Here is a 20,797-nt window from a genome sequence, read left to right as displayed (position 1 = left end):
AAGTTCTGGCCATGTACTGAAAATGGGAAAATATGGACATAGACCATATAGAGTCCCATTGTTCTACTAATTGTGTACCTTGGCCAGTTTTGTTACACGTCCATTTCATGATACTTCTGCTCACATTGGTTTTAAGTTGTTCATCATAAGAACACCATCCTAAGTGGAGATTTGGACCCCCCGGAAGAAGAACTCAAGCTATGGCACTAGGTCGGGATCCTGTTATAAAATCATAATTCAATAGTTTCGGGGTTTTTTTTTTTTTACAATCTGTTTCTTTACCTGGCGACTTCCACTGTTTTCTAATAACCTTTACTTGTTCATACCATTGAGTCACTGGCCTTTGTTCACAGTAGGTGGTTTCATTTTTATGTTCCAGATTAGTCAGATTCATAGTTAAAATTCCCCATGGAATAGGTTCACCTACTGCCCTCGGTATTGGCAAACAAGCAGTGATCTGCGTGACGTTTTGTAAACTGGCAAATTCTTTAATCAATCCTACCATCAAATTTTCCTCAGCCATTTGTTTGGGAATGTCAATTACTTGTTCTGTTTCTATTTGTCTTTTGTTCCTGTCCACCAAGCCGGCCCATGATCCCACCAACACTACCGACCAAAATAAAATCCAATATAAAAATTAGACATGTTTCAGTGTCAATTTTAAAGTCTCTGGGTCACGATTGACAATCTTCCATGGAGTAGGTGCTTTCTTCACTCGAGTATAATGTATCCAAGCATCTGATTCTGCTATCTTGATAGCTGTAAAAGTGGTCAACAGTATCCGGAAAGGTCCTCTCCAGCGCTCCTGCAAAGGTTCGGAGGTCCAGGTCTTCACATAGACATAGTCTCCTGGTTGGAAATCATGCACTGAATTTTCCAGGGGTAAAGGTCTATTCCAAATTACTGCACTCCAAATCGCAGCCAAAGTTTTCCTTAGAAAAAGCAATTAGTTATACACATCTTGTTTTCCTTTTACATGTATGTTTAGATTTGGTTCTGGAGACTCATATGGTTTTCCATATAATAATTCATAAGGACTGACTGAGGTTCCACTCTTTGGCTGTACCCTGATTCATAATAATGCCAATGGAAGTGCCTGAGGCCACTTTAGACTGGTTTCTTGACAAATTTTACTTATTTGTCATTTCAAAGTTTGATTCATCCTCTCCACTTTTCCACTAGATTGTGGCCTCCAAGACGCATGCAAATCCCAATTAATACCCAATACTTTGCTAATGCTTTGGACTACTTCAGCCACAAAGTGTGGACCTCTGTCAGAGGAAATTCCAATAGGAACTCCAAATCTCGGAATTATTTCTTGTAATAACCACTTCACAACCTCTTTTTGCTTGTGTGGTGCGACAGGGAAGGGCTTCTGGCCATCCTGTAAAAGTATCAACCCTTACCAGGATGTACCGGTACCCATTCTGTCTATAGGTAACTCTGAAGAATCTACTTGCCAATCATCTCCAGGTTCTGTACCAGATTTCAGTCTACCCATTTGAACCTTTTTCTTAATCACTGGATTATTTTTCAAACATACTTCACACTTTGAGTTACCATTTTAGCTATTCCCAACATCTTAACTGATATTACTTGCTTTCGTAAAGATGTTACTAAGGCTTCTGCCCCCCAGTGACATTCTTGATGTCTCGTTTGAATTATCTCTCTCATCACAGGAGGTGGAATTACTACCTGTCCATTAGGAGTTATCCACCATCCAGCTAAGTTTTTCTTAGCATTTAATAACTGACCCAATTTGTCATCTTCCTCTGAATATCTCGGGTTTTCCCTAGGACGGGTTACTGTTTTAGAAGGAATTATTGCCATTTGCAATGCTTGTTTCTTTGCTACCTTTTTTTTTTTTTTTCTGTTTTATCAGCTAAATTATTCCCAGCTATTATTTTTGTATTCCCAAACTGGTGTGCCTTACAGTGCATGATTGCTACTTGATCTGGCTTTTGAACTGCTTGCAATCATCATAAAATTTCTGTTTGATGCTTAATGTTTGATCCTTAGGAGGACAATAACCCCCTCTCTTTCCACAAAGCTCCGTGGACATGCACTACCCCAAAGGCATATTTTGAATCAGTCCAGATATTTACTCTCTTGTCTTTGCTTAGTTCTAAGGCTCGAATTAAAGCGATGAGTTCTGCCTTTTGGGCTGATGTAGTACTCGCCAATGCTCCTGCTTCTATAACTGTAGTCTCTGTTGTTACCGCATATCCGGCGTATTGGACTCCTTGTTCCATAAAGCTGCTTCCATCAGTATACAATTCCCAGTCTGGTCGCTCCAGTGGCACACCCTTCAGATCTTCACAACTGGAATAAACATACTCGATGGTAGCCAAGCAATCATGTTCCAGTCGTCCTTCTTCCTGTATGGAACTTAAAAACACTGCAGGATTTACCAGGTTAGCTGTCTTTAGAATCACATCATCTTATTCAGTCAATACCACCTGGTACTTCATCATTCGGCTGGGGGACAGCCAGTGTCCCCCCTTCTGTTCTAGGACAGTTATCACCATGTGTGGGACATAGACTGTTACTGTTCTTCCCAAAGTCAATTTCCGAGCTTCTTGTATGAGCATCACTGTTGCTGCCACTGCTCGAAGGCAGTTTGGCCACCCTCTACTCACTGTGTCCAGTTGTTTAGAGAAATATCCGACTGGTCGTTTCCAGCTTCCTATCCTCTGGGGTAACACGCCCAGTGCAAGGTGTTGCCTTTCATGAACAAACAGCTGGAAATCTTTGGTTAGATCCAGCAGTCCCAAAGCAGGTGCAGACATTAAGGCACGTTTTAACTCTACAAAAGCCTTTGCTGTTGTGGGCCCCATACAAAGGGGGAATTCTTTTGGGCCTCGTACAGCGGTTTAGCTATTAGCCCACAGTTCATGATCCAAAGGCGACACCACCCGGTCATTCCCAAAAATGCTCTGAGTTCATGAATATTTCTCGGCTCAGGTATACCACAAATAGCTTCTTTGTGATTTTTTCCTAATTGTCGTTGTCCTTTTGAAATCTCAAAGCCCAGATATATCACAGTCTGGCAGGCTATTTGGGCTTTCTTCCTGGATACCTTATACCCATTTAGTCCCAGGAAATTCAAGAGGTCAATGGTCACCTGTATACAAGTAAATCTTTCTTCTGTAGCAATCAATACATCATCCACATATTGTAAAAGTAAATGCCCAGGTCTTGGTTTGTCCTGTTTCCAGATTTCAAATTCCTTTGCTAAATGATTTCCAGAAATAGTTGGACTGTTTTTAAATCCTTGGGGTAATCTAGTCCATGTCAGCTGCATCTTTTGCCCGGTTTGAGGATTTTCCCATTCAAAAGCAAACAGTTTTCTGCTTTCCTTTTCCAAAGGTATACAAAAGAAAGCATCTTTTAAATCAAGCACTTTAAACCACTGATAATTCTCCCTCAATGCTGTTAACAGTGTATAAGGGTTTGCTACTACAGGATAAATATCCTTAACTATTTGATTTACTGCTCTCAAGTCTCGTACCAGTCTATATTCACCCGAAGGTTTTCTGGCTGGTAAAATAGGAGTATTATACTCAGATTCACATTCTTCCAAAATTTTATACTCCAAAAATTTATCACTCAATTTCTTCAATTCCTGTCTCACTTCCGGTTTGATTGGATACTGTTTAATTCTCACTGTTCCTGCGCCTTCCTTCAAATCTATTTTAACAGGTTCTGCTAGTTTCGATTTACCAGGAATATTTGTTTCCCATACAGTAGGGATCACTGCCAAATCCACCTCCGGTGGAATTTCTTGTTCCTTTACCTTTTCTTGTATCATCAAAACTTCTCCCGTTTTTGACTCAGGTATTTTCAAGAAAAGTTCTCCTTCGTCAAAAACAATCTGTGCATTTAATTTGGATAACAAGTCTCTTCCTAAGAAGGGTATCGGACATTTTGGTACACACAAAAATTCATGTGTAATTATCTTATTCCCAAATTTCAAATCCAGGGGTTGCAGGAATGGCCTGTTTTTGTTCCAATTTTTCCTTTACAGGTATTTAATAAAAAAATGTTGCTCCTGTATCCACTCCCAATCTCACAATTTAAACAACATTTTTTTCTACTTTCTTATTATCAGAAGTTATAGCCGTTACCAAATTATCTCCAATAGTTAGCTTACATTCATCTGCCAATCCTTTCTTTGTCTTAAGTAAAAGAAAACAAATCCACATCTGGCATTTTATTCTATTTCCCTTCTCTTTTACAATACAGCATTAACTGCAAAATAGTGTTATAATTCAGTGTCCTATTCGTGGGCCACTTTTCCTGATCATCCGATATATACAAAGGCCACCAATTATTACAATACTCAAATTATTACAATACTCAATCATCTGGCTCTTTTGCAGATCATCCTGTAAATTTCCCCAATGTGCCAATAAACATCCCAACAAAGAATTTTTCAGGATTTTGTCATTTACAGCAAGATTACCCATGCTTTTACTTTTAAACAACCGAGTTAATTTAGTTGCCATGGTGTAATTACTCACAGTACAATACACAATTATTCAACTCTGTCACTCTGATCTGCGGATCCACACTCCACACTCGCTTTCGTTCTCAATTACACGTCTCACCCTTACAGCCACACTCACACTTTCCCACAGTTACTTTAAACAAACATATAACACAATATTATACCTCTTAATTTTCTTCTTAATACACAAACTCACAAAAACAACAAAAAACCCCAAAAACTTATTCTAACTTCTTGTTAGAGGCACTACCTTAGAGAACACTATAGCATATAGTTTCTCTTGTTTCCACTTTTGTCCAACCCTGCTATAGCTTTCGCTCATGTCTTACGGGCAGACGCCTAGGCTTCCACTTCCACAAGGATCCTTTTAGTCCAACCCTGCGCAGCTCTCACCGCGTCTGACAGGCAGACTTACTCAGTGAGACTCAAACCCACTGGTGGGTCTCCATCCCACTCCTTACCATACACTTATTATAGTGGGACTCCTACCCACTTCCTCTAGTGCACTTACTTACTTACTTACTTTAGTGGGACTCCAACCCACTTAATACAATTGAAAAAAAGAAGTGTCCTACCAAAAATCCAGGGAACGTCGCGAAGAGCCTTACGGATCGGGGATCGATGGGTGTCCCCGAGAAATCCTCGGTGCCGGCTGGAACCGATCAGGTCCCCGACTCCTCCGGTCTCCTTCAGCGAGGTCCCATCTGGGTCGCCAAAACTGTTACCGAAATCTCGGAATGAAGACCTTATCGACACCAATGTGATGTAGATAAGCAGACACTTCTTTATTAACGGCCGGGTGCGTGAGCGAGTCCCCTCACGATCAACGCACGCCAGGTCTCAAAATCAGATTCCATATATAGAACTTATTCATACATATTCATTAATTATTCATACATAATCATAATATTTCCAGTAAATCATTAACATACTCTCCTCCTATATCCGATTCTGCGCAGTAGAGCTTAGAAAGGTCTAGAAATGGGTCTGGGGTACGATTTGGGTAGGTGGTATGTGAGTCGGTGGTCGCGATCTCCCCCTGCCGGAATTACCTTTTACTAAAGTTCACGGTTTCTTGGCAGGTAACCACAAGCTGTTCCAGTCGACTCTTCCCAATTTCCATTAATCTCATATTCTGACATTTCAGTACACCTCTGCGTACAGAAGACTGGTCAGATACAAAGAAACCTTTCAAACCCTAAATTATTACCTAAGTTTCAACAATAATTCCAGCCCATTCTTCTGGCCTTGGTACACGATGTACAGAGGGTCTCATAGCAGCTTTTACTGAGCAATTATAAGTTTCCTCAAAATATATTTTTATCCTTCTATATTTCTATTCTATAAAATAATTCTATAAAATCAAATAATCAATCAAATAAAGTCAATCAATCTTAACTTATTAACAAATCGATAACAATAGTATACTACTGTGTGTGGGTGAGTGTCCCGCAACCCAGGGGAAAAGTGTCTGAGCTGCAGCAACAGCAAACTAGTTGTCTGACACAACAGTTGAAGGGAAAGTCTCGCGCTTCCCCTGTCCCAGCCTTGCAGTCCTGCTACTGCTTGTTGTGTTTGGTGAGCATAAGGACCGCTGAGCTGGCTGGAATTGACTGAAATAAGGACTGGTTGAGCTGACCGAATAGCGAGTCTCCCCTAGAAAAAGACCATTACTATAGTTATACAGTAAACACCCTAAAAATCATTCTTCTTGTTTAAGTTTTATAAGAAAAAAAAATAATATATATATATAAAGAAATATTTAAAGAACTGTATAGATCTGTGCTAGAAAACCTAGGACATCTACTTACAGGTAGTAGAGTAGAACTCCTCCTTACTGATTCAAAACAATCCATCCAAGACACAAGCTGAGGAAAAACTTGTGTTGTTTTTGACTCAGTTACTGTACTCTGTCAGCAGCACATTGCTGGAGACAGAAGAGAAGAATTAATGTCTTCTGGAAGAATACAGTGTCCAACAGAAACGCAAACCCAGCATCACTAAATTTGCACCCCAATCTAGAATGTTAACTGTGTCCTCAGCAGCATCAAAACAGGTTTGCAAATGCATGAAATTTATAACTATTGCATGTATTCTTGTGATGACGTAATGAAAATAAAAAGGCATGCCCAGTGACTAATGTTCACTCAGATTGAGTACTTACTTCCATTGAATTTTAAACTCATTGGATGAAAAACTTGCTCAACAACTTTTTTTTTTTCTGGAAAGGATCCCTTTAGCAAGTGCTGTGACCACCCCTTAAATGGTTTTCGGTTCATTGGTCCCCCTAAAGAGTTCTCCAGTTAAGCTCATTCTATTATGCACGTGTGAAATATTTTTTTTCTTCCTAGCCTGAAGTTTTCTTTTAACCTAAACGCAGATAGCTTAAATTGATATCACCTAGGCTCTTTTACCTTTATGCTACTCTTTTCCAATAGCCATGATGTTTTGTTCGCCTCTCAGATGGGAAAAGTGTGTGTTGTAGAATGGTAGTGCATTTTTTTCTGTGGGGCAAAAAACCAAGGGCGTATTGGAACCCTGCTGTTACAGATCTGAACGTTAAAGCTTGATCTAAAAAAAAAAGAGTTAACAGAATAGTGATTTGAATTTAAAAAAAAAAAGGGAAAGGCGGGAGGGTGGGGAGACACGGACACGACACACCAGAATACAGCAATATTATCCGGAAATCCTGCGTCTTTGCATCTCACGTACATTCTCATTGTTTCTTCACTCCTTTCCTGTTTGCATAGGTGAAATGGATCAGCACTTCATCTGGCAAGTTGTTTTTCTTCCCTTCCTCCTGAAGGGGAGGCAACTCCCTGGTACTCTTGGACTTCTTTGTTTCAGCAACACCTTGATGGAGCAGATAGAGATAAGGAGCATTAGATGCGGGAGCTGGAGCAGTATCAGAAGACTGAAGCCTATAAATCTTTAGCAGGAAAGCACAGGACAGACTAAAGGCAAATCACACAGACAAGGTATTGAATGGGACAAAAAGATGTGCCTGGAACAACACAAGATTCCCAGGTGGTTGTGCAGACTGACACTCGTTTACAGCCTTTGATGTAAAGGCTTGTTAAAACGTGGATGCTCATCTCAGTGAGCTCATCTGTGGGTGTGAAATAGAACATTTTTCTTCCGGCAAATCCTAGTTTCATAAATACGACATACAGCAACCTACACCAGAAATAATAATTGTCATTATTTTGTCACAGCACTGACCAAACCCTTGTTAATTGTTCTCCATTGTTCTGGTATTGCTTGTTAAAGAAAATGTGTTTTGAATTCAGAAATTTAAAGTGCTAAAGCAGCTAAGTGGCAGAACCAGGCCTCGTCCCCAGTATAGCCCTAATCCAAGGCTGGTTTAACACCCAGTCCAGTTAATCACTGGGAGAACACAGAAACAACAGATGATCACCTTGTGCACACAGGTGCTCGCAGAAATGCAGGTGTTTCAAGAAAAAAAAATCAGTATATGTGCATAGGAATTGCTCAAAGACTAAGTGTGCTTGAAGGAGTGTGTGAGTTAAAGCAGGCAGAAAGATCACGATCCGAGGAAGAGCTTGGAACCGAGGCAGAGACTGGAAGCAAACAGATGAATCAACAGGGACAGGGTCAGGTGATGGATTTGCAGAATGGACAAGACCAAAGGAAACTTCTAAAAACTTTGGACGTTGACTAATGGTTTGAGAAGTGTATATAAGCCGTGCTGTATCCCTTTGCTCTCTGCCACTCGCTGGGGTGGTGGCCCAGCTCTGAGGGGCGATTAAAGCAAACCTAGTGGTACCCACATCTGTGTAAATTTCTCCTGTAACACTATATGTGAAGCATATGACGGAAGTGCTGGTAATCCACCGGTGTTGTGACTGTTGACTGATGTCCTGTGTTAGAATAAACACAAGTACAATGGCTAACAGGCCTCACATGCATGAAGAACATGAGAACGGTGGTGCTGGGTCAATGGGTCTGTGCTTTTCTCTAGTGCTCTCCTTGCTACCACCTAGCACTCAGCTGGCAAGCTCATGGGCACAGCCAGGACCAGTCCAGCCTCTTGTTTTCCAGGGAGCCGATCACAACACATATGGGAAACAGACAGTAGACAAGACGTAGTTCTTCATATCTTTTCCGTTGTTTTGCTAGAGAATCTAAAGTTTGATAGACCTTATTTTGTTTGTATTTACATTGGCACTTCAGTGGGTCCAGACTAAATGGCCACTCTCTACCTGACTGCTGCAAAAATGGGTTTGAGCCCTCGGTTAGTAACCAGCCGTTGGTTAACTTTGTCTTTGAAATACAGCAACCTATGGTGGAATAGGAAACTGAGACAGTTAGGGACATTGGTTGTATTTACTCGAAGGAGGTGGAAAATTTTCTAGGGAAATTTTTTAATAGTGTTAGCATAAAAATCCTGTATGTGGCACATGAGCGACTGCTCTAGGCAAATGACTTTTTAGAATTAGAAGCCATCCCTGCCTTAAGTGACGCATTTAGAAAAAGTCTCTACGTGAATATTAAGCTCACACAGCAAAGCTGCAGCTACCTGACAGCACAGTATTTTTCCTGGTTTGGAGGATTTTTTTATTCACCTAAAACTTTCCAACAGTCGTCACTGCTAGTTTATTCCCTGTTTGACAAATCAGTAGTAAATGAAGGTGCTTTCATACAATGGAACAATCTGCATGCTTGCATTTTTTTCACAGCTGTTGCAAAGGTGTACTTGAAACCCTGAAGAGCTTTTGCTTTTTATACTACTGAAAACCACGCTACACAGCTTTTTGCAAATTTCCAGTCTGGAGAATCGCAGAGGAATTGTTCATTTGTTTCCGTGAAAGAAAAAAACCCCAACACATCTTCCTTTAGAGGCAATATTTTGCTGCAGATTTTAGTTCTATCTTTTCTATTTCATCTACCTCTTCTCCAGCTCAGAAAGGTCTACTTCTTTAGAAATTCTTTTCATTTGATGTATTAGAATATCTCTGTGTAGTAGTCGAAAAGGAACTGGACCTGCCCTTTGCCTCACTAAATTCTCATTTCTATAATACATGCAGTTTTCCTTTACTTATTAAAGAAAATGACCAAATCCCATACAGCTACCTGGGATCATGGATCAATCTGAATATGCGTGGCCCAGCACTACTTTTTGCAACTGATCTAAAATTCTGTGCCAAATTCTATCATAACCCAGGAATGGAAATAATAGGGATGACATACTTTGCATACCTTCTCTGCAGGTTGTTACGACCCGCTGCAAGTATATAAGAAAAAATACAGGTAGTGGACATTTCTAAATAAACCTCTGACATCTGAAGAAGTCATTTTAATATCAGATTTATTCTCACCATACTTTCTGCATGGAAGACCAGAAGAATCTATGCTTTTAATACAATTTGTGCAGGAAAGCACTGGCAAAAATACTGGAGTACTTGTAATGTTTGTTCCTACACCAAACATGCTGAGGTGAGGCTTAAAAGCCCACCTGTGAATTCACATTTGCCGCAGTGCTGTTAGTAAAAGCTGTAACTATCCATATTTTTTTGAGAATGCTTAAAATGAAACAGAACCTAACTCTCAGTTATAGAACAGTGTAGCACAGCAAAGACGTTATCATCTAATTTTTTCATTATAAGATGTGGGTGCATAACCAGGAAGAACACTAACAGTTATTTCTTAGTAAACCTTTCCAGCATCAAACCATTTAGTGGGGCAGTGCAAATCAGAACATACTCTGACTTTAACACGAAAGAACACTTCTGCTGTATAGGTAGACAAAAAAATGGACTTAGTGGGATATTTTCGTTCTCACAGTGCTGTTTCCTCTCCTTTCATTGTCAGTAACCCAGTGATTTTTGTGGGACATTAGGGTTAGCATAGATGTTAGGTTAGCTTTAGATGCTTTACGTGTTAGAGATGCATTCCTCGTGATTCCGCTCCACGCACAAGAAAAAGCCCGGTTTGCCTTTGCCTGGAGCGGGACTCAGTATGTTTTCAAACAGTTTTCCGCAAGGATACAAACACTGCCCCACTATCGCTCACAATGCTCCGGCCACAGCCTTAGCACAGATCACCATTCCACCTGGCCTCACAGTCTATCGATACATCGATGGCATCCTCAGCGGGGCAGAAGGGCCAGAAAGCATTACAGATGCAATGAAAACCATTTGGGCAACACTAATCCAGTTGGGACTGGAAGTCCCAGAGTCAAAGTGCCAAGGGCCAGCACAAGAAGTTAAATTCCAAGGAGTCTGGTGGGTTGCAGGAGCTGCCTCTCTTCCACCAGACTCACTGGAAAAGAAAGAATCTGGGCACAACCCATCCAGTACGCTGGAACTACAACAAGTTCAAGGGACTGTGAAGTACTGGGGTAACCATATTCCTGCCTTTTCCGTCATTGCTCGTCCCTGGTAGAATTTGTTATAAAAGGGAAAATCATGGCAGTGGACATCTCATCAGCTCTGTGGTACCGTCAAGTTCCCCTTCCTGCAGGAGCATAACAGAGCCTGGCCGCGGGCTCTCCACTCCGCTCCAGCCCCCGTTACTCCTGTCAGCACGTGCTGAGGTTGCAGGCTGCGCTGCTTAGGGAGCCGTGGCAGCACACATTTAGGATGGTGAATGCCGGCCATCCTGAAAGCGATAGCTGTCTCTTACCCTAAAAAGTTTCCTGTAATACTATGCTTCTCTGAGGTCCCACTTTTCTCGAATTGCCCCCACCCCAAAGCAATTTCCCCACAGGGTCCCTAAGCAAGGCAGTAGAGGAGTGGCTCTCTCAAACTCCCTCCCAGCCCTGCCCTGGCTGAAAGAAGGCAGAAAGAAGCCTTCAAATGAGGGAAGTTCTGGCTGCAAGAGAATACAAGCTGACCAGGTCTTGGGATCCACTGACATCAACAGAAATTTAGGTGAAAACTCCCCTTTGACATGAAACTCAACTCCCAACCCAAAAAACAGTTGTGATGGGAAACTATGGTGGGGGTGGGAAATCAGCGCTGAGGGCAGGAAAGCATCAGCAGGATGGGAAACCATTGAGTTGGGAAGTTGTTCTGTCATTAAAAGTCAAACCGTCACAATGCTGGCTGACCCGGGTGCTGGCATAATGATCGCCATGGAGACGGAACCCCAGAACACCGTTTGCCCCAACAAACGCCACACTGGCCAACTGCCGCGGCACAGAGCAGCACGCTCCTCGTGGTGCTCCTGCCCTTCGGGTAACCCCCAACCAGCTGTGCCGGCCAGCATCTCACCCCATCACCCCCCTTCGCTTCTGCCCACAGAGAGGTTCCCCCTCCAGCTGCCGACAGGACCAGAGGTGCCCGGCATGAGCTTCACCACCCTGACCATGCCGCCACCGGTCGCTGCTGGTGTGCTGCCCTCTGTCCCGGGGCTGCTGATCACCGTTCGGCCTTCCCAGCTCCACATTGTCACCCACCAGCCCGCCCTGGCAACCTGGCAGGGGGTGCAGGGGCCCCTGGGGGACTCGGGGCAGGTCGTGCAGCTGCCACACGTGCTGCAGCTCCCCAGCGGTGTGCAGCTGCCCCCTCTGCCTGCTCCTTGTCCCCCTGCCTATGGCCGGGGACAGCAAGTGGTGATGGGGACACTTGTGCCCCACCAGCCAGTGGGGCTGGGCCCATGGGACGTGGGCCAGGGACAGCCCCTCTACCCTACGGGCTGCACTGTGCTGAACGTCCCTGCCCATGCTGGGCCCCTGCCACCCCAACACCCTGTGGCTCAGCATTGCGTGCAGGTCTCCCCTGTGCTCCGCACCCATCCTGGCAGCGCCCAGAAGCTGTTGGAGGCCTTTAACAACGACGTGGTGGCCAGTGAGGATGGCGTCCCTGCTGCCACCCCCTGCCAGCCCGCCCTGGATATGCTCTCTGGCAGAAGCAGGACCAAGCACCAAGGTGAGGTCTGCAGGGTGGCAGAGCCCATAGGGGGTGACCTGCACCAAGGAAGGCTTGCATCACCCTGGGGGTGGCTTGGCTTCGTTTGCTTTTTCAGAAGTGGTGACCACCCCGTCAAGCCCAGAGAATCTCCTGGACCTGCCCGAGCTGGGGCCAGATGCCTTCAACGAGGCCTTCCCTGAGCTGGCAGAGGACAATCTGCAGTTTCAGGATGAGCATTCGACCACCACAGACAGCAGTGACCCGCTCGCCTGGCTCGACAGCATCCTGGAGCTCCCTGAAGTTCTCAGCGGCTCCTGCTTGACCACCCTCCTCAACAAGTTCCCGGAGTTCTCAGAGTACGTGGCAAAGGGTGGCTGCTCCAAGGAGCAATCGCTGGTGGCAGGGCTGGGGGACAGCGAGGACACCGACCGTGGTGTCCCTGATGTCCCTGTCTTGACCACCACCCTCAACAGGATCCCTGACCTCTTGGAGTGCATGATGGAGGGCAACTGTCCCGAGGACCAAGTGGTGGCCGCAATGCAGGAGGACACCAACCCCTCCTGGCAGAGGGTGGCAACATCCCCCTTGCTGGACGCCAAAGGCAAGCAGGGTGGGCTGGCAGCGGTCTTCCCCACCCGGCTGCCAGAGAGCCCCATGGAGCCCTCTCAGGAGGGTCCTATGGACACTTCAGAGGAGAGCCCCTTGAAGGGATGCTCAGAGGGTGCCCACAAGGGTCTCCCAGAGGGTCCTCAGCAGATCCTGCTGAATAGTCCCCTGGCCAGCCCCCCGACTGCACCCCAGCATCATCCGCCCCGCATGGCCCAGCTGGTGGAGGAGGTGCTGCGGAGGCAGCCCCGGGTCATTCTGACCCACTTGCCACCACCACCGGGCATCTCCTCCTGCCGGGTGGTGCCCAGATCAGGCAAGGCTGCTGGTAAACAGGCCAAGCGCCCCACATTGGCTGACACCCTCGGGATGCCAGAGATGTCCCCATGGGGCAGCATGCCACCCAAGAAGAGGAAGAAGATGGTGGTGTGCCCGGTGCCAAAAAGCTCCAAAACCCTCTGGGAGGGGAAGCCACACAGGGATGCCACGGCGGTGGGCTGTAGTGGGGAGCAGGGGGGCAGCAGCAAGCAGAGGCCATCCAATAGCGACTACGTGCCCACCAAGCGAGCCAGAACCCTGAGGAACACCAGGAGACAAGGTGCTCCACGCTGCCCCAGTCGCCGTTGATATATTGATAGAGAAGGTGTGGAGCACAGATCCCTCTGACGTGTGACCTGCACCTGCCCACTGCAGCCCCGGCCCTCTACCAGATCTGTCTGTCTTAATTCATTAAAGGTTTGATGTTCCTTGCACAGTGCCTCTGCCTGCGGTCATTCACGCAGCGGGAGATGAGGGTTAATGCAGCCCCTGCCACATGCAGAGACCTGACGCTCCACCTTCCCCTCTGTCGAGGCGACACCTCCACCGAGCTGACCCACTCTCTAAAGTATTTACAAATGAAGGGACTTCTCATCAAGGGAGGCAGCCTTGGCAGGCGTGATACACAAAGAGCAGGTAGTGAAAAGAGCACCGTTATCTAAGTTGCGCAGGAAGAAGACTTCCAATGAGGAAAGTTCTGGCTGCAAGAGAACACAAGCTGATCAGGTCTTGGGATCCACTGACATCAACAGAAAATGAGTTTAAAATAGGACAAAGATAATGGTGGCAGTGGGAGATGGGGACCTCTAACTGAAATAGTTCTGCCCCAAAGAGGCCAAAATCCCACTTGGGGAGCATGTGTAGTCCGTAAAACCCTTCAGCAGTGCTACTGAGGATGCGTACGCGTTTGCATTAGAAGCGAGAAACCAGCCACCAAACCTGTGTATGACACATGACTATGCAACGTGTGGCGCTCTGAGAAAGGCCCCGAACCCCTTCTCAGTGTTCCAATTGGACCTAAAAACTTTGCACGCACTTTTTAATCGCTGCCCCAAAGCGATTTCCGCACAGGGTCAGTAAGCAAGGCGGTGGCGGAGTGGCTCTCTCAGACCCCCTGCCAGCCCTGCCCTGGGCGCCGGTGCCTCCGGCCCTGCCCCAGCAGACGTTGCTGTGCTGATGGAGGGGCTCCCTCCCTCTCCACTGCATTTGCAAAGGGAGTGGCTGGCTCACCCTTTGCTGCCCACGCAGCCAGCCCTCACCTTTAGCTGCTGTCATTCCCAGGGGCGCCGGCTCTCTCCCAGCACCCTCACACCTTCTCCCTGCGACACTGCGAGAGAAGCATTTGCCAGGCACATGGGTGCCGTCACTGCCCTGCGCAGCTGGGCACCCCAGACTGGCCCTGCCTGACTGCCTCCCTCACCAAGCACCTCCACCTCCACAGTCTCAAGCTCGACCCCTTTAGACAGAAAGGGCGTCACTTTATTTCGAAGTAACCGTTCCTCATGAGGAACACAGTCTCTTCAGGAGGCAAAATACTTCAATAGCACTTAGAAACAAAGCTGGGGCACCTGGGGGGCCACCTCATCACTACCCCAAACAATGTGTCCTTTGTGGAGAAAAACTGAAGAGCTAGACAGTTTCCAGAGGACAGCAAAACCTGACCTGCTGAGAGCTTAGGACAGTGCACGTCATGTTCTTCTTCACACTTGGTGCACGTTTGGCAAGCTGCAGGATGATGGTAATTTACTTCCTTCAGAGAGGACAGCAAGACACTTGCCAACTCAGCTTAGGGTTTTTTGGCTTTTTTCTCTGGTTGGCTAAGCAAAGAAACGGAGGCAGTCTCGAAGTGCGCAGAAGCACAGCTGCAGACATAATTCCTGCTGTTACGCAGGCAGGAGGAGTGAACTTCATCCCTTTGGGTCCTTTTGAGAACACCAAGCACCCAGATGGTGCTGAAGGATGTTTTTTACATAGGGGACCCTTGGAGAGAAGCAGACACATCCAGTTTTATTCCCTGGGAAAATGCCCTGACACTGTCCTGCCTCTCAGGTGGCATAGGACAATTAAACTTCTTAGTAAGCATGGGCTGATTCCTGGCCCACCATGATTTGAACAGCAGCCCACAAATCCCTCAACTAGTTTTGTTCAGCCTGCACTTAGGACAGTTACATTGCTCTGTGTTGTGGGGGAAAGCAGATGACACAGCTTGCCCCTTTGATGCGCAGGGCTGCGTTTCAAAGGACTACGACAAGCCCAGAAGAGCACAGCACAGTACGGCTTACGGGTCAAGTAAATATTGCATCACAAACCATAATGCATGTGTCTGTCTGAGAAAATGGGGTTTATGTAGGCACATGTGAAATGGGTCTGCTGCTCAAAACCCAGCAAATCCTGTTTAGAAAGTTCATATTTTGAAACGATAGGGCAACATACTTTTGGATTTGTCTCTAAATCCCCATGTCGATGTAATTCCTTCACTGCCATCTGAAATCGTACAGCTTAAGGCACTTTCCACGTCAAGCAAAGAAAGCTCAACTCAGAAAGCAAAGATCCTTCTTGATGGCATGCATCATCTGTGACAACCAGACACCTTCCCTCTCATTGAAACATAGCAGCAGAGTTAAAAGCTGTTTTTAAATTCCAAGTGGAGACATTCAAAGCTTGAAAACTACAGGACATTCTCTTCCTAGCACAAAATAATCAATTTTTTCCTACTTCTCTGCAAACTTAACCCCAGTGTTTTCACGCTACAGCACAGAAAGCCAGTACCCACAGCTGCACAAGGACTTCCACTGCCAGTGTGCAAAGCATTGAGGAGTCTGGGCTCAGTCCTGGCAGTACAGGAGTGATCCACCTCAAATGCACTGCACAGTCTGCACCTGGGGGTATCACAGGTCAGTAGTTAATCACTGCTTTTCCTCCCAGTAACAATAAAAAGAGAAAAAAAGAAAATCTCCTTACATCCATGGCTCTTCTTTACAGGCTAGAGGTTTATGGAAGTGATGACCCATTTCACCCAGCATTCAAGACACCTTCTGAACAATTTTCAGAACTGTCCCCAAACCCCCAGATCTTACACAACAATCAGTCCAAAGAAAGTACAGAGGTCTCTGCGCTACTGGACACATGCAGGAACACTTGTGTTTACTGGACACCTTTGTAAAGGGAAAAGGCATTACACCAGCGTACCAGATCCTTGCCCAAAAGACTTTTCAAACCACCTGTCTGTTGACGCAGTCACTGCACTTCAACCCTTCCACCCACGACAACATCCTCTCAGGGGGCAGACTTGCCTGCTCTTGATCACAGAACCAGTCAGCAGAGTTCATATTGAACCAAGCTAAAAACTGGGCCCAACCTCTACGTTCACGGTTGGGATACACGGCTCCTATCACAGGGCTCACATGGCAGTCCCACCTGGGTTACGTATCTGAAGTTGCATTTCCCACGGGTCAAATATTCCTCTTCAGATCTGCCTTGAAACTGAGGGCTCATGCTCAGCGAGAGAAGAGAGTTCCTTGCCTCCTGTGCAGTCAGGTCATGTTCCCCTGCTAAAGGCAGCCTGCTCAGGCCTCCCATTTGTGTGCAATCTGTTAAAAGAGTAAAATCAAGTCTGAAGGTTACTCATTTGCTTCCTTAAACATCCTACCATTTGCAGCATTTGGCCCCCAGAAGAAGACTTCTGACATAGCAACTTCTCCAAGCAACCCGCTATAAAAGGCAGGTCAAAAGAATCACCAACAGCCAGGTCTGTACCCTTGGGGAGACAATTTCAAAGCTCTTTGGAGGATCACACTGGATCTGTGTGCTTTAGACCCCACTGCGTGGATTTACTGTTTTACTGGCAAAGGTTTTATGTACCACACGTGAACATCTTCAAAACACCTACTGTAATGGTCTCATGCATAAACAGACACAATGATCCTCTAATATCACACATGAAGAACTCAATGGATGCTCCCACCAAGGCAGTGGTTCCCTTCTGTAGCCACTGAACAAGCAAAAGGATGGATCAGAACGACATTATCAAGCTCTGAAGCAAAACTTCTGTCTTCCTTCAGCTGTAATTTAGAGCTTCATTGAGTGCTGAAGAGTGTCAGCCTGACAGCTCTGAAGCATGAAGAGCTTGATCCTCTGTGCCAGAACCACACCGGCACTGGCCACACAAGCTGCCTGCGTACTCGCAGGGTCAGGGTCAGGGTCCGGGTCCGGGTCAGGGTCTGTACTGCCCTGCCACCGCAACACAGAAGTGAGGAAAGTGAAATGGAGATAGAGGTGTTCGTTCTCCACATAGTTGATGCTGGCAGCTTCTTGCCTCCAGCATTCCTGCACCTCAGGAGCCTGGGAAATGACAACAAATGTGAAAGTTCCTAAAAATAATTTGCCTAACACACCACAGCGTAGCACTTCCGTATGCCCACACCACACTTCTGGCTCCCAGCTGCTCTCCTGTGCTTCCCTTTAGCTGGGAGGCACCTTTTCCATCTCCTCAGATCTCAGAACACCCAGCTCATGGCTCTAACATTCTTCCCCTTCCTCTCAACATCTTCCTGGTGGTCTCAGCTTTCTGCCCTCCAGATTAGGGCCTTATCATAACAGGACAAGGATAGCACTGGGGTTTTTTTCTGTAAGGAAGCCAAATACTTAAAACTCTTAATTAAAATATGAAAATTAAGAGGAAGGGAAAAGCCAAAATGACAGCCAAGTGGAAGTTTCATTTGGTGCTCAAACCACCTGAATTCTTATGCTGCAGCTGCAGCTGAGAGCTGGCCCTTAGATGGCTGATCAGGATAAAGCCCCAAATCCTGCCACTAAGGTTTCAAATGACAAAATAACATCATCTAAGGGAAGGCAAAATGGATAAACACAAACATCGCCGTATGTTTACAGGGCCTTCACAGCACAGTGGTTCTCTGATGGCACCCAGAACTTAGCAGTATGAAGAATTACAAAGGTCAAGTGCTATTTATAAGCAACGCACCCTTAAATCAACACTAGTGACAAAAGAGCCAAGCACTTGACTTGCAGAACGGCAGATGATTCGTGACTTTCTCCACAGCTTCTACTACTGATGAAGCTTACAACCACCTCACCATTTGGGAACGACATCTGTTGCTAGTGTCGCTCTGGGTGGAAACTCAGCAGGCTGGCACGTTCATTCCTTCAGAGCCAGAAGGAATCTGTCATTACAGGAATTCTCATGCCACTGAACTGGCAGCAAGGTACACAAGCCTCTTAATCCCTTGTTATACTTCTACACTTGTGCCATAAAACCATTCTCCACTCTCCATCTTACCACCTCTCCAAGCAGAAAAGTCCCATCTGCCACACACTTGTCACAAACTTTGTAGGATATGACACAGGTTTCAAATACATCAGAAAGTATCAAATCAGAAACTTTAAAACATACAAGAAAATTAAAAAAAGGTGGCAGTGGGAAATTATTTTCTACCTTGACTGTTAGGTTCACAAGCTGCTAGTAGGTAACATTAATGGCTCACTATTTCAAGGTCATGATGGCAACAGCTCTGCAATGTGTGGATATCAGCGAGAGAATTGCTGCCTTGCACCAGTTCAGGTGCTCTACCTATACCTTGTCACAGATTTGATTTTTTTTTAATATTTTTTGTTTTAAATGCTTATCAGGGTAGGATCTGCCTACCAAGACCAGATTTTAAGTGAAGTTACATTATGCTCCTCTTGATTTAAACACAGCAAGATAGCTCCACTGCTACATTCAGCCACAAGAACGTAAACACCTCCAGCTCCATAGACACCCATACATTATTTTTGTAAGGAACAAAGGACTAAACATGGAACAACACTATGAAAAAGCAAAAGAATGCACACAGGTAAGTCTGAATTAAAAATCAACTCCATCCAGATCCCAAATGGGGTAGGGGTTATTGTATGCCACAGACCTGGACTTGACTGTTGAAGGAAATCACGCGCTACGGAAAATTTGAGGTGGTTCTGCGGAAGTTTAACTAGAGCCTTGGCAACCTCACTTGGGACATGAAAGGTACGTGCGCTACAGTACCACCCGCAATAAAGGAAACTAGTCTCGCAGTTTGAGTTCAACACCACATCCGCAAACCAAATGAGGCTGCTACGTTTGAGGAACACTGATGGAAACCTCACCTGCCATCCCAAAGTTATGCTACGGCATTTCTTCCCTTTTTGCCACTTTCCTCAGCCTTGGTACATCTTTTGCAGAATCTGAAGCAAGGGCCCACAGCTTCTTCCTGTTTCTAACAGTGAATGTCTGGGTTTCACACGTTGGTTTCTTGTGCGGCGCCAATAAGACCCAACGCTTGCCTTCATAAATGCATCCGTACACTAGGCAAGAAAAGGAAAATTACCAGTCACGACACTGTACTGCCCACAGGGCAACAGAGTGCCCCACTCGTAAGAGGATTGAAGACAGTAAATTACCCTCAAATATCTTCATAAAGAAGCACAGTTTAATCATGTGCTTTTAATCTGACTACCGACACAATCTAACAAGAAGACACATTAAGGGAAGCAGAGCTGTAGTTAAAAAAGTGGGGCTTCTCTTTCCTCTCCTGAGTGCAGGAGCGGGCTGGAAACTAGGACCACGCGTGGCAATCAGTTAGCTGAGGGGAATGTGCTCGAGCTTGTCTAGACAATTAACATGATGAGGCATGTTTACAGAGCACAGGGGAGTGGGAGATGGATGGTGCCAAGGAAAGGTAACACCTTGCGGTTAATTGCTGGTAGTTAACCACCAATCAGGGATTGCCTAGTATGCAAGGCTTAGCTTCAAGAAGCAATCTGTTTAAAACGCGCAGCTTCTGAAAGTGTATAAAAACTCGTGCTTCTGTACAATAAATTGACATTTGCTTGCATCAAGCTGCGTCCCGTCTCTTCATTCGCCGCACCTGAGAGTTTACCATCCAGAGCTGGCTGAAGTTCTGAACCTGTAAACCGCTCCCCCATGCTTGTATGCTCGCTCTGGGAAACAAAGACGGCCGTTTGAATTCTTTTGCAGGTACAATCTTTCTTTACTTTTGAGTTGGAATGAAATGAAAAGCTGCCATCAGTCCCACTTACCGCACCATAGAGACACACCTATGTTCCATGCACACGCCTGCCCAGAAACGCATGCAGAGGGAAACCATCCCTTGGGTATCAAACACAGAAACAGCACTGAAAACCTTGACTTCTGAGAGTCCCTGCAGCGTTCTCCCAGGTCAATACACAGCATGCTTGTGGCAGGATCACCACTGCGTGTGCGTCACTTGCTTTCATTTCCATCTTCATCTCTAACCTGGCACTTGCCACCTCCAGACTGCAGCATGCATAAAAGCAATTCCGTTTACTACAAGCACAGCACCGTGTGAACCTTCTGCATGAAGCCCGGTACTTAAAGAAATTGCTATAAAGAATAAAAATCTGCCGGCACCACTGACACACAGACACGCTGTGTTTTCTGAACAGGGACGATACATTAAGCCTGCAAACTAAG

General features: G+C 45.7%; 1 protein-coding gene and 2 long non-coding RNA genes across 3 annotated transcripts; 1 reads left to right on the top strand and 2 right to left on the bottom strand.

Annotated features, from left to right (window-relative positions):
* Nucleotides 1-484: 484 nt before the first annotated feature.
* On the bottom strand, nt 485-5,581 carry LOC130143525 (uncharacterized). Its single transcript, XR_008819753.1, has 2 exons — nt 5,086-5,581; nt 485-932 (listed from the first exon to the last, which is right to left on the bottom strand). It is a non-coding gene; the product is annotated as an uncharacterized LOC130143525 (long non-coding RNA).
* A 106-nt stretch (nt 5,582-5,687) lies between these two features.
* On the bottom strand, nt 5,688-6,975 carry LOC130143524 (uncharacterized). Its single transcript, XR_008819752.1, has 3 exons — nt 6,925-6,975; nt 6,322-6,437; nt 5,688-6,166 (listed from the first exon to the last, which is right to left on the bottom strand). It is a non-coding gene; the product is annotated as an uncharacterized LOC130143524 (long non-coding RNA).
* Nucleotides 6,976-11,570: 4,595 nt separating this feature from the next.
* On the top strand, nt 11,571-13,933 carry LOC130143507 (uncharacterized). Its single transcript, XM_056326187.1, has 2 exons — nt 11,571-12,402; nt 12,500-13,933. Exons 1-2 carry the CDS (start codon nt 11,571-11,573, stop codon nt 13,615-13,617), a joined length of 1,950 nt encoding a protein of 649 aa, XP_056182162.1. The 3' UTR covers nt 13,618-13,933.
* Nucleotides 13,934-20,797: the final 6,864 nt, after the last annotated feature.

Source organism: Falco biarmicus, unplaced genomic scaffold, assembly GCF_023638135.1.
Source record: "Falco biarmicus isolate bFalBia1 unplaced genomic scaffold, bFalBia1.pri scaffold_36, whole genome shotgun sequence".
NCBI lineage: Eukaryota > Metazoa > Chordata > Aves > Falconiformes > Falconidae > Falco > Falco biarmicus.
Note: the sequence above shows the minus strand (reverse complement) of the source record. Positions and strands in the feature narration are given on the sequence as shown.